The 13136-nt window shown below is 36.5% G+C and overlaps 1 protein-coding gene across 41 annotated transcripts in view; it reads left to right on the top strand.

Moving 5' to 3' along the window:
• camta1a (calmodulin binding transcription activator 1a) overlaps positions 1-13136 on the top strand; it is a 641759-nt gene that overhangs the window by 336885 nt on the left and 291738 nt on the right. For 31 of the 41 annotated variants that reach the window (XR_015523743.1, XM_087307395.1, XM_087307380.1 and 28 more), the window contains one exon: positions 8471-8606. The exons of the other annotated variants lie outside the window; for them this stretch is intronic. Coding sequence is in view for 30 of the 31 variants with exons in the window: in XM_087307395.1 (XP_087163521.1) it covers positions 8471-8606 (136 nt within the window). In the remaining variant the exon portion in view is untranslated. The remainder of the gene's footprint in view (positions 1-8470; positions 8607-13136) is intronic. 41 annotated transcript variants of the gene reach the window in all.

The raw sequence follows: 13136 nt of genomic DNA, 5'->3' as shown, positions 1-13136 counted from the left end.
ACTACACTGTCAGTGGGCGCCGTCTTTCGGATGAGACGTTAAACCGAGGTCCTGACTCTCTGTGGTCATTAAAAAAAAATCCCATGGCACTTCTTGTGAAAGAGCAGGGGTGTAACCCCGGTGTCCTGGCCAAAGTCCCTCTATCGGCCCTTACGATCATGGCCTCCCAATCATCCCCTTCCACCGAATTGGCTCTATCACTGTCTCTCCACTCCACCAATAGCTAGTGTGTGGTGAGCGCACTGGCGTCGTTGTCCTGTGGCAGCCGTCGCATCATCCAAGTGGATGCTGCACACTGGTGGTGGTGAGGAGAGACCCCCCACATGATTGTGAAGCACTTTGGGTGTACGGCCATACACAATAAATGCGCTATATAAATACATATTACATTACATTTACATTACATATAATGGTTTGTTCTGTATACTATCAAAACAAATATATAGCTTAAAGGGGCTAATAATTTTGTCTTTAAAATGGTGTTTAAAGAAATATTAACTGCTTTTATTCTAGCCGAAATAAAACAAATAGGTGTTTCTCCAGAAAAAAAAAATATCAGACATACTGTGAAAATTTTCTTGCCCTGTTAAACATCATTTGGCAAATATTTAAAAAAGAAAAAAAATTCAAAGGGGGCTAATAATTCAGACTTCTACTGTATGTGTGTGTGTTTGTGCTGGTTTTGGATAATTTGGTGAGTTCTGAGTTATATAATGACATGAGTATGGCTTGGTATTATAATGTTGAGGTTGTTTATTAGGATGTGTACGTTGTCCTCGTAATTAGAAACTCTGTAATAAATCGTAGTTAAACAAATTTCATATTAAAAATTGGCAACATTGGGCAGCACAATATCGTCTCACAGCAAGAAGGTTGCTGGTTCGAGCCCCGGCTGGGACAGTTGGCATTTCTTTGTGGAGTTTGCGAGTTCTCTCTGTGTTCGCGTAGGTTTTCTCTGGGTGCTCCGGTTTCCCCCACAGTCCAAAGACATGCGTTGTACAATAACAATGGTTTTAACTGTATTTACTGTTTTACATTTTTAATTTCCGTTGCTTCTGAGAATCCAAAAAGATCCACATATTAATAAATAATCCTATGGTAGGTGTTTTAATGTAAAGTTATCATTGAAATGCCTCTTGTTACAGTTATAAAATAGTTACAAGCAGGTAATTTTCATAGCCCAATGACATTACCACATTGACGTGCTATATAGATGAATTGGATGAACTAAAATGGGTGTAGTGTATAAGTGTGTGAATGTGAGGGTGTATGAGTGTTTACCAGTGATAGGTTGCGGCTGGAAGGCCATCCATGTGTAAAAACATGTGCCGGAAAAGTTAGCGGTTCATTCCTGTGTGGCAACTTCTGATAAATAAGGGACTAAGCTGAAGAAAAATTAATGAATTAATGAATTTGCAACTTTTCCTGCACCAAAAAAAGGTGAGGAAAGTCCTCACAAACCAACAAAACATGTGTATGTGTGTTGTAGAACAAAAAAGTTCATGACCCCTAAATATGCGAGTGCTATTAGCTTTGGTTAATGAAGGTTCTCTTGAGATTCTACTTAAGTCCAAGCACAGATTGAAGGATTATTTTTCTCTCTGTTAACCTGTCGAGACACAGTAAGTTGTTCTGAATAAAGTCTTGCTGCATTTCCATATTAATCTGTCGCATTTAGGCCTCTGAGACACATGGCTTCCTGTCGTGGTGCTTTGATAACAGAGTACTTGGCATTTCCCTGCAACAAATAAATATGTATAATTCTGATAAGTATAATTGAATGGCTTATGTACACGGAGGGTGAGGCAGAAATCGCACAGGCAGGACCCACAGGCAGGTCTTAAGCCCCCCCCCCCCCCCCCCCAAACCCCCCCACAAAAAAAATGCTAGTGTGATCCATCAGCTCCCTCAAATTGATAAGTGGTGCATTAGAAAGGTCTTTGAGTGGATAAAAGCAACACGGGGTAACTTGTGCTCTTTGCTGATAAGTAAGGTACTGAGACCTTTAACGTGCCAGTCTCACCCCAATTCCACAAGTTTGAGGCGGCCCTGAATCTTTATTCATCCTTGTGTAAGACAAGGATCCATTATAAGATGCTGTTGTTTGTTGTTTCGCTCTGTAGGTCCATTCAGAATGTCCAGCGTCTTAGCAAACACTCACTGTCGGTTGGAATGTGCTGTATTTCTTGGTTTTGAGTAAAAGGCAGTACAAACAAAATGTGTTTTGCATTTAACCCAGCTAGATCGTCTTCGTGGATAATTTGTATGTTTATTTCCTACATTTTACCACTAAATGCTTAATATTTCTGGTTTGTTCAAAGTGTGATACTGTCTTTTATATTCCTACAGTAATAAGATAAATTTAATACAAATTACACTAAAACCTGCACCAACATTTTATTGGCAATCAACATTCAACCTACCTTACAGCATGTTCTAACCAACTGTGACATGACTTTGCAACATGCAAAATGACATCATCTCATGTATCATGCTTAATTTAATGTTAAAATTGTCCAATGTGAGTTTGAAAGTGCTTTGGTGTGACGTTCAGAATCATACAAATGCAAATGGATCATTTATTTCGGATCTTAAAATCAAGTTACATGAAACATGACTGAAGAATTTATTAAATGTAAAAATAAAAAGTGCATTCCATGACAAAGACGGTATCATTGATTTAGTATGTATATTCTGAATTTGTATTTATAATCTTTTTTTTTTAATCGAAAATGCAATTGCAGAGAACGAGAGAGAGAGGGAGAGAGCCTGTGCATACTTGCTTTTCATTGGCTGTGATTTTTTTCAACGATTTTATTGCATCTTGTAGTTGTCACATCTGGTGTGGACATTGATTTTAACTGAAATGTCATCACATCAAAGTCTATAAGAAAGCACAATAGTACAATGTTAAAAAACAATAAAATGTGTACAAAACTATTTCAGCAGAATTTAATTTTTAGAAATACTGTAGAAACTGTAAAAGAAATGCATATCTTTTCTATAAACTTTTGTATAAATGTATAGTTTTAATACACCAGTGTTGTACACCATGAAGTACTAGCATCTACACATACCTTTGTTACACAGACAAAAACACAACCAAATAAATGTAGGAATGAGAAAGTCTTGGTGAACAAATCACAAACAGCACTTTCCACAAGCAAAGAATTATTCTAATAAGAAAAAAAGTATTCTTTAACTTTTACATACTAAACAATAACCATAGGAATGTCAACAAAACATAAAAGGAAAATAGATCCCAATTGTAAGAGCAACAAATAATAACTTGACTTCTAGTTGATCAGTTGGAAACCTCTTGGAACCTGTATTAAACCAAGATTCTCACAAAATTCAGTCAGTTTAGATGAAGGAAATATCATGGTTTAGAGTTACATTCAGTATGGAGGCGTGCAAGAGATCTGCTGAGTGGATGGCAACATCTACAGCCTGAGGTATCAAAACATCTATGCTGCCCATTACATTACAAACCACAGGAGAGGGCAAATTCTTCAGCAGGATAGTGCTCATTTTCATATTTCAGCCTCCACATCAAAGTTTCTGAAAGCAAAGAAGGTCAAGGTGCTCCAGGATTGGCCAGCCCAGTCACCAGTTTAAACATTATTGAGCATGTCTGGGGTAAGATGAAGGAAGCATTGAAAATGAATCCAAAGAATCTTGCTAAACTCTGGAAGTCCTGCAAGAATGCTTTCTTTGCCATTTCAGATGACTTCATTAATAAGTTATTTGAGACATTGCAGACGATGTATGGATGCAGTCCTCCAAGTTCACGGGAGTCTTATACAATATTAACAAGACATACATAATTTTGACAAGACTTATGTCTAAGCAAAGTCAGACCTTACTTTCCCAATAAAATAATTAAAATTCAAGGCAAGATCATGTTTTAATTTGGTAAAGTAAGCATAGTCTAAAGCCCTTTGCCTTTCATATAAGCCACTTCTGATACCGAATGATCAACTAGAAGTCAAGTTATTATTTGTTGTTCCTAAAACTTAGATAAGCGACAAGACTTTTGTCAGGTAGTGTATATTAAGGAATCTTGCCCTTAACTAGGTTACAAATTTTTACTGTAGCATTTTTTACAGTTGTTTATTGTTAAAATCACAGCCATATTTTTAAAGTGCAAATGTACAATAAAAAACAACAAGAACAATAAACATTCTGCAGCAAAAACAACAAAATTCAATCTTTCCCTGAATTGACATGGGAAAATTTCTTTCAAAAATGTTGAAAAAATAATTTCCAGTATCCACTGGCTTTCAGAAACCAGTCATGTGCATATAGAAAGAACAATTTAACAATAATGCGAAAGAGATGAAAGCACACTTTCCTTGAACATGCGCCCTGCTGTGACACAATACAACCTACATGAAGTATATGCTAATATACGTGTTTGTTGTCTGTGGAGTGAAATCTGACTAGGCTATTGAAACTCGACGTGCGAACTCTTTTTCTCCAGCGCCTTCCATTCCACTTCCTATCCTTGTATCTCAGGCTCAATCCCACAGCAGGCATCACAGCGAGCAGATTAATGACTTAAACAGCGCCGACATGGTCCCAAGCTCACAGAGAAAACCGGGAGAGGGAGAATGAATGCGATGCAGCAGGAAGTCTTTCAGAATGACATTCACACAGAAGAGCCCAGCGCGTTGAATGAAAGCGGCGTCAGGATGAAGATGACATGATAGAATGGGAAACAAAGACCGAGAGATAGGAGATGGGATTAGTAGCAGAATTAATTAGCGGTAAGGTCAGCACATGACAAATTGTGGTTTTATAAGGAAAAAAAAAGGCAAGATGGCAGCAACTACCCATGGCACTTGACAAATCGGTTGAGGGAGAACGATAGAGGATCTTGCATGACGGATTTTGACTGGCATCTCTAATTAAAAGGTGCTGTCAGGGGCCACAGTGCAGGGAGACATGGGCCCCATCAGCCCCCGAGACTCGTCCCCGGAAATGATTGATGAGCAATTGCAAGATAAACAAGACGCCCCATGAGCTGAGCTGCAAACTGATGTATGCAGTATTATAAATAAATCTGCGCCAGAAAGAAATGATACAATAAACAAGACAATGCGGAGCAGACAATGACTTGCGCTTTCCAGAGAGGATACATGGGGAGTAGGTGTGTGTGCATGTGTGTGAGAAAGGAGTATAATATGTTTGCTGGCTTGCTGGGGTAAAGTGATGGCTGGCTAACAGACGCTAACAGCAGCTGGTTTCATGGCTGAGACTTTGCTGAAGCGCCTGAACTCCCACACTCCCAACTCGCACGCTACAAAACTGCAGCCTCTTGGGACCTCGCCAGACTCTGCCAGCCATAGATGCACCTTAATGCGTGTGCCTGTAGCTTTTTACTGAGCATGCATGCCCTCGCAGACGTGTGTGCGTGTGTGTGTGTGTGCAAACGAACGAGCTGGGATGTGTGAATGTGTTTCCTCGCTCTGCAGTTATTAGTTGTTGGGAAACATGTGTACTGTCATAAAGAGAAGCGAGCTGGGAGCTCTTCAGATACGTACGCGGTATCATTATCAACCAGAGGGCAGTGGGATGGTAAAGTGAGAATGAATTATGAATGGAAAGTTGAGAATGTTCTCGCGCGTGTTTTCCCCACAGGACGTGATCCGCTGCTCATTTGCATCAGCAAAGAGGAGCTGTTGGTCGTAGGTCTAAATGAAATATACTGATTTCTCCCTCGCTCTTGATAAACAAAGCTGAGTTGCGGTATGTTTAAAGCTGGCGCGAATGGAAAATTGACCCTATTTGAACATTTTAGAAAGGCTACATAAGTGTACATACAAGGGGGAATAGGAAAAAAAAAAGGACAAAATAGCTCTTTGTCGGTTGGTTCACATAATACACCTTCCTGGAGCTCCATTTACTATTTTACAGAGATTATTTACTGTGGTTTTAATTTTACTGAATAGATTATTGGTAAACATTATTCTTATAAAGGTTGTTTTTGTAACACTTTTAATAATCGTACACAATTAAAGCAGTAACTTTTCATTAATAAAGTGCAGGTTATTATAAACAAAAAGCCACATTGCTTTCAACCATTTTTTGTTGTAATTTATGTCAGTTAACTGTAATGCATATGGAAATATATTCACTACCTGTCAAATATTTTAAAATAAGCTTCTCCTGCTCACCAAGACTACATTTATTTAATCAAAAATTCAGTACAAATTGTAAAATTGTGAAATGTTATTGCACTAGAAAAGAACTGTTTAAAATTAATTTATAATTTAATTAAAAAAAATTTCCAGTGATTTTAAAGATTCATTTTTAGCTTCATTACTCCAGTCTTCAGAATCACATGATCCTTCAGAAATCACTTTAATATGAATTATTATTATTATTATTATTATTATTATTATTATTATTATTATTATTATTATTATTATTATTATTATTATTGTTAATAGTAATAGTAATAAGATAAATAATAACTGGGGTAATACTTTCATTTGAAACTACATACAATAGAAAAGCAGTTATTTAAATTTTTTATAAATATTATATTTTAAATTTACATTTAATGAATGCTGCCTTGATGAACAGAATAATTTTCTTTAAAAAAAATGAAAAATGTTTGGAGTTGTTTTTTTATTTCAATATTCAAAAAAGGGCTGTGTTGAATGTATATGTATGGAAATTTTGATTTGCTTTGATGAACGAAATGTTCAAAAGAACAACATGGTTTTGAAATGTAAATGAACATTATAATTGTGCTTTTTCATGAATTTGATACTCTTGTCACTTTTGTTACATTTTACTTTTCCTACCTGTGTTTTTTTTTTTTTTTTTTAATGACCCATAAGCACCAACCGTCACCTTAAAATTATAAGGTTCTATCTGACATTTTTGTCAAAATTGAGTTATTGACATATTCTTATTAAATGACAGCTTATTAACATTATGGGATGTTTTTTTCATAAGTTTTTTACATTTAAAAACTTTTTATTTAAAAACAAACACATACTGTTATCTATGTGGAATGCAAATATTTTGAAGCTCAATATCTCGAAATTACTCAAAACACAGAAAGAACCTTAATTCCAAGGTGACGAAACTTAAAAAAATAAAAAATAATAATAAAATTCAATGGGGTGACACAGTGGCTCAGTGGTTAGCACTGTCACCTCACAGCAAGAAGTCCCAGCCTGGTTAGATGGCAAACATTTGCTGGATAAGTTGGCAGTTCATTCTGCTGTGGTGACCCCTGGTAAATAAAGGGACTAAGCCAAAGGAAAATGAATGTATGAAGAAAATTTCATGTCCAAGTATATGTTCTTGTATGAATATTTGAACACAAAATATATCAAAAGAAAATAGACATCTGCTAAAAAAGAAAGAAAGTTTTTTTTTGGCTTTATACATTCTGTCAACAGTTGAATGCGCGCAAGTTTCATTAAAAAGCAACAATAAAAAAGAAAGAAAATCACAATTTTATTCAAAAGTGCATTTGTGTTGGATTTTGAATGATTATTAATCATAGGTTTAGGAGGTTCTCAGTCATGTACCTATTTTGTGAAATGTAACCCAGTTTTAAAAACTGTTACTACAGTTTTAAATAATATGCTGTTAAATTATAACTTACTCATTTCCTTACATTTTTAAGCTGAACTAAATTAACCTTATGAGTTCATTGAACTTCTACATTATTATGTTAAACTGACTTAAAATAGCTTGTGTAACATATCAAATCAAAGTAGAACACAATTAAGTTTGTTAAGTTACAATGACCTATAAACATATGCTATCAGGACTAATTGATCATATGTATATATATTTTTTTTGCTGTGTATTAGCTTGAATGTGTATCAATAATACTTCTACTTGTTTCTGCTTCATCTTCAGCTGTTTTTTAGGTCTGGACTTTCCTTTATGCCCCTCTCTGTATAACAGCAAAAAAAAAAATAATAATAATAATAATAATAAATAAATAAATAAATAATGAATGAAAATTTTGTTATTTGCTAAATAAAAGTATTTATTTCTCTTAAAAAAACGTACTGACTCCAAACCAAAGAACTAAAAACAAGCAAAAACTTTCAGACTTAAATTCCTCTAATTATAAAAATGTCAAACAAGTTGCAGATTCTTTCAGGCATATGTAAATTTATGATTCAATTCTTGGTCACCTTTAAGAGGTAATATGCTTTTAAAAGCCATTCTGTGGCACCTTAAATGCTTCCTTTTTAATTCTGTATGTCCATAAACAGCCCTATGCATCTGTGTGAGGTGTTACTCAGTGCAGCTCAGCTTCTCCCTCTCTCTCTCTGCTTTGAGTCAGCCTTCTTTGTGTTCTTCTGCCGAATGAGTCCCTCAGCACTAAAAATTTCTCTTCCTCTCCCTTCCCTCCCCACCCCATCTCTTTTCTTTCTTCCTTCCTTCCATCCACCCCTTCTCTTACCATTTCCCTCACTTCTGGATCTAGGCCACAGAATGGGTCGATGATCCTTTACAATAGAAAGAAGGTGAAGTACAGAAAGGACGGCTACTGCTGGAAAAAAAGGAAAGATGGGAAGACCACGCGGGAGGATCACATGAAGCTTAAAGTGCAAGGAGTGGAGGTGAGGCTGTTCGTCCGCACCGTAGCGCACACAAACACATCGACTCGATTCCGAAGCATTCAGGTGCATATAATGGGCGCACTTAAGAAAAAGGAAGACCTCTCGCCTGGATGTGAGCGCTGTGGTTTTTGAAGTTGTTGAACATGTACAGCGAGTCCTCAAGTCGGCTGCAACTTTTCTAGTCCACATTTGAGAATGAAAAAATACACCTCAGCAGCCTGAGTTTAGTTTTTCCCTTGATAGCAAACAAAATGGAAGCAATTGTTTGTACCTTATTAAGCTCGGGATGTTTGCTCTGCTCCAGAGTGCCGGCATTAATCTTCCCCCATGCTGGGAACCACTGCCATCACAGGTAGACTGCAGGGCCCTTTTCTGCTTTTCTGCGCCCTGGCATGGCCCCGCTGAGTGTGTGTGTGCGTGTGTGTGATTTATCTTCACTCATACACACATATACACACACAACAAACAGCGTGGGTGCTGGATCCAGAGTTTTACTCATTTGTTTGTGGGGATTTGAACTGAATATCTATCATTTTTGTACGGTGTTCCCTGGGCAGTTGAGCATGCTCAGGTCATGTGATGCTGTTTCGCATATGCAAGGCTGAAACCATGTTCTATGCAGTCGTATAGTTGACAAAACACACACACCGAATATTTGATACACTTGCCAACATGTGCATTATTCTCTGCTTGCTCTCTCTTCATGGAGCTCTCATTAGACAGTGAACAGACCTCACTTAACAACCGAATCTCTGCCAATCATTTTTTGGCAGTGCGTTTTCTCGGAGCAGATGTTTCAGTGGAAGTTTGGAGTTTCTACCGATTATCCGTTAAATCCACTAGCTTTAGCTCTTAAAGGTATACTTCACAATTTTTTTTTTTTTACACATGTTGTCCCAAAAACAAATTTTTAACAAAATATTTTACATTTTCTTTGTAGAACTTGCAAAGCTAGAGCAAAAATAAATATTGCTTAGAGTTTCTGTCTTGTTTTTAAAATGATTTCTGTTTAAGTCAGTTTAAATCCATCATAAAAGTTGTCTATACCACCCATTCTGAATATTTTATGTGTTCTGAAGTTAGGGATTGACAACAATTTAAGTAAAAAAAGTGTTTTTGTGATTAAAAGTATATCTTAGAAGAAAATGTGGGTAACACTTTATTTTAGGTCAAAATTCACAGTATTAGCAATCCATTAATTAACACCACTAGCTCAATAAACTTCTAATTCCCTGTTAATAAATAGTTAATAGCGTTGGGCATGTTCCTTCAAGAGTAATTCGTTATAGCTACTAGTTACTTCTCATAAATAGTACTGTGATAGAGTTAGTAACTAAATAAGACTGTTATAAAAGTAACTAATTACCATGGAAAGTAACCATCCTCTTAAGGCCCAAGGTGTTTTTTTACATGCAATTTTTTTTACTTCTCTTTGCTCTTTGGGCTTATTGAACCCTTATTAGAATAAAAATCTAAGTATCATCTTTTGATATGATGTACTTTTAGAGAAAAAGTATGTCTATATATGTGGACTCGTGGTCTGAATTTACATAAAATACTTTTTCCTGAATGTTTTAATTGCGTATTTAACATAAAATGTTTTTTTTTTTTTTGCTTTGACTATCAGAGAGTAAAAACTATTTTTTTTTTGGGACATTTCATATGCTGTAAAACAGTTGCAGGATGACACTGTATGCCTGTAGGCCCTAGGAGGTTATTGCATTACTTTAAAAAAATGTGAGAGATAATTATCAAATTCAGCATAGCATTATAAATATTATCATTACATATTATCATTACTATAGTTGCACAATAAAAATAATAGATGGTTTAGAACTTCAAGTATTTATTGCACAGACCACAAGACTTGAGGTGCTTCATTAGTTTAGATTTACTTGCCACCGACGCAGAAATTTCCTGGGCTTTAGTTGCACGATACATAAATATCCCTGCCTTTCACCTCAATAAGAGAAAAGTAGTGTTCATATTTAAAGTTTGCAAACGCTTCCTTTACATTTGTTATATTTGCCATCATCTGGCTCCTGGCAGTTGGTGTGTGAAACTGACTTTGCGAGTGCTTGTTTGTGAACGCCCGCACTTCTCTGCTTCTGATTGGCAAACAATGGAAATTGACTCTATCTAAGCCAGCCACTATGTTCTCAGTTACACCATGTTCACAGACAGGCCAATCATCGTCACTGGTTGGTTATATGTCCCGCCCCAGCCCCGATCACACACATACAGTACACACACCCCAGAGAAAGAGAGGTCCAATGATTAAGAAAGACTCTGCTTGCATGAAAACCGCTTCAGTGATCAAAATTATAGTAACGCGCATTTTATTGTGTCAGTAACGGTAACTGCCTTGTAATGGGGGAAACAGTATTTAATTTGATTACTTGTTACTGAAAAAAATATCACCATTAGTTATGTCATTCATTTATAGTGCCGATATTCCAATGGAGTCTCATGGCAATTCGTAACTTTTTGATTTAGCGGCTAATTAGTGTAAATTTGTACGATTTCATTTGTACACTTTAGTACGATTTGCTCATCACCCAATGACAGTTGGGCTTAGAGGTGGGGTTGAGTGCCACGCCCCCTTTTTAAAATCGTACATTTTCATACGACTCAACTCATTCAATTTGTACAAATTAGCCTCTAAACTGTCAAAACGCAAAATACTTACGTTTCCTCGTGAGATCTGGCTGGTTATTCCCATCACTGACAGTTAGTAAGGTAGAAGTTGGGTTTAGGTTTTACGTAGCATTAGGGATGCAAAATAAGATCATATTTTATAACTACAGATGAATGGTTAATATCTTATAGGCAGGTAATAAGCCAGTAGTAATAGCTCAAATTGTGACCTAAACTAAAGTGTTATCAAAATGTTTAAAATCCCAACTTGCTGGTAATTTATATAATATTCACAAGTATCCATATTAAAAAAACATTACAACATGACATTTGCGTACTGTACATTGAGTGTTTGATTATAGCAACTTTTGGTGTATTATTCACTATTTAATGACTACAATAGATGAAATATAGTGCACAGTTGATAATGACCTCTTTTGTTGTGCCCCTTTTTTGAAGTTTTGACAGCCCCTGGCCATTGCTTGTGGCTTGAATGATTTTGCGTTCAACAGCCGCATACAAAAATCCCTCAGTAAATGAAGATAGAATCTTCCATTTGGAGTGAACTGTTCCTTAAAGGACATTTACAGCGGTAAAAGTTTCTCAGTGCATTATCCAGCAGAGTCTTGTAAAGTTCAGATATATGTGAGAAATGCTGGACGTGGATCTTTATGGGCCGCTGTCTTCTCTGAGATGTCCTCTGACCCTCATACACACAAGCTTGTGCTAAAAGATCTGGCTTGAGATGAGGTAACTCAGAGTTGAACTCACTCACTGAGCTCTCTCTCTCTCTCTTCTCTCGCTTTCTCTGTCTCCTTTATATCTTTCCGCCAGCACCGCCTGCTGTCATCTGGCAGGCTTATCCTCTAACATGCCTCCATATGTTTTTTCCTGTGTAAATGGCTGTGGCTTACAGTGGGCTAATTTCAGAAGGATGGCAAGAAGGCTTTGGGTACTAAGGTGGACTCAGCAGAAAATTGCATGTCTGGCAAGCTGAGAGAAAAAAAAAGAGTGAACAGTGCGAACACTCTGTAGCTCACAGCAGGCTTAAAGGGATAAGACAGAAGGTTTAGTTCTTGTTTTCCAATACAATAAAATGCATGGCTTTCTCTGCTTTTTAATTGACTTTATTTAATTGATGTGAATCATTTGGGGCATTCCGAGTGTTTTACTTTACAAAAATGTTGAAGATATTGCTTTGTTTGGTTTTTATTCATCAAAGAATCCAAAATCCTTAATAATGATTTCTATTTAACAAATAAAAACAGTATACTACTGTGAACCAGTTCATACAGTTTAACATACTTAAAAATGAAATTATTTAATGACAATAATTCTTTATGGTTACTGAAAAAGTTATAAAATAACTGTGTAAAATGATAAAACATGAAATGATTAAAACATATGATATTAATTTTGCCCAGCTTAAATGTAAAATAAAGGTACCAGGGAGAAAATGAGAGACAGGGGAGGGAGAGAGAGACAAAGAGCAGTAAGTAGGCCTTAAAGAGAGCCTGATAGCAGTAGAGCCAAAGAAGAAGCCTCCAGAGCAGAAGAGAAGCAGAGCAGGAGAGATGCAGGGCAGGAAAAGAGAGCCAGAGCAAAGTTGAACAGCTATTTTGTATCTTTCTTGACCATGTGACCAAAGCCCAAATAATGAGACTTTGAAAACTGACCAATCAACATGTGACCACATCGTAAAACCCCCAAAGTTCACACACTAGGTCTTGATCTCACTAGTATCTGCTTTTGGAGTCAGTATGGGCCTTTTTGGTGAAAAACACAGTTTTGCCACATAAACAAATGCATATGATAATTTTCATTAGATCACATGATCATCTGCCAGCTCCTGCACCAGCACAGCTGGTTGTATTCTCTGTGATGTAGACCTAC

Source organism: Danio rerio, chromosome 23 (assembly GCF_052040795.2).
Source record: "Danio rerio strain M-AB ecotype USA chromosome 23, GRCz13ab, whole genome shotgun sequence".
Taxonomy (NCBI): domain Eukaryota; kingdom Metazoa; phylum Chordata; class Actinopteri; order Cypriniformes; family Danionidae; genus Danio; species Danio rerio.
This window is presented reverse-complemented; position numbering and strand designations above follow the sequence as displayed.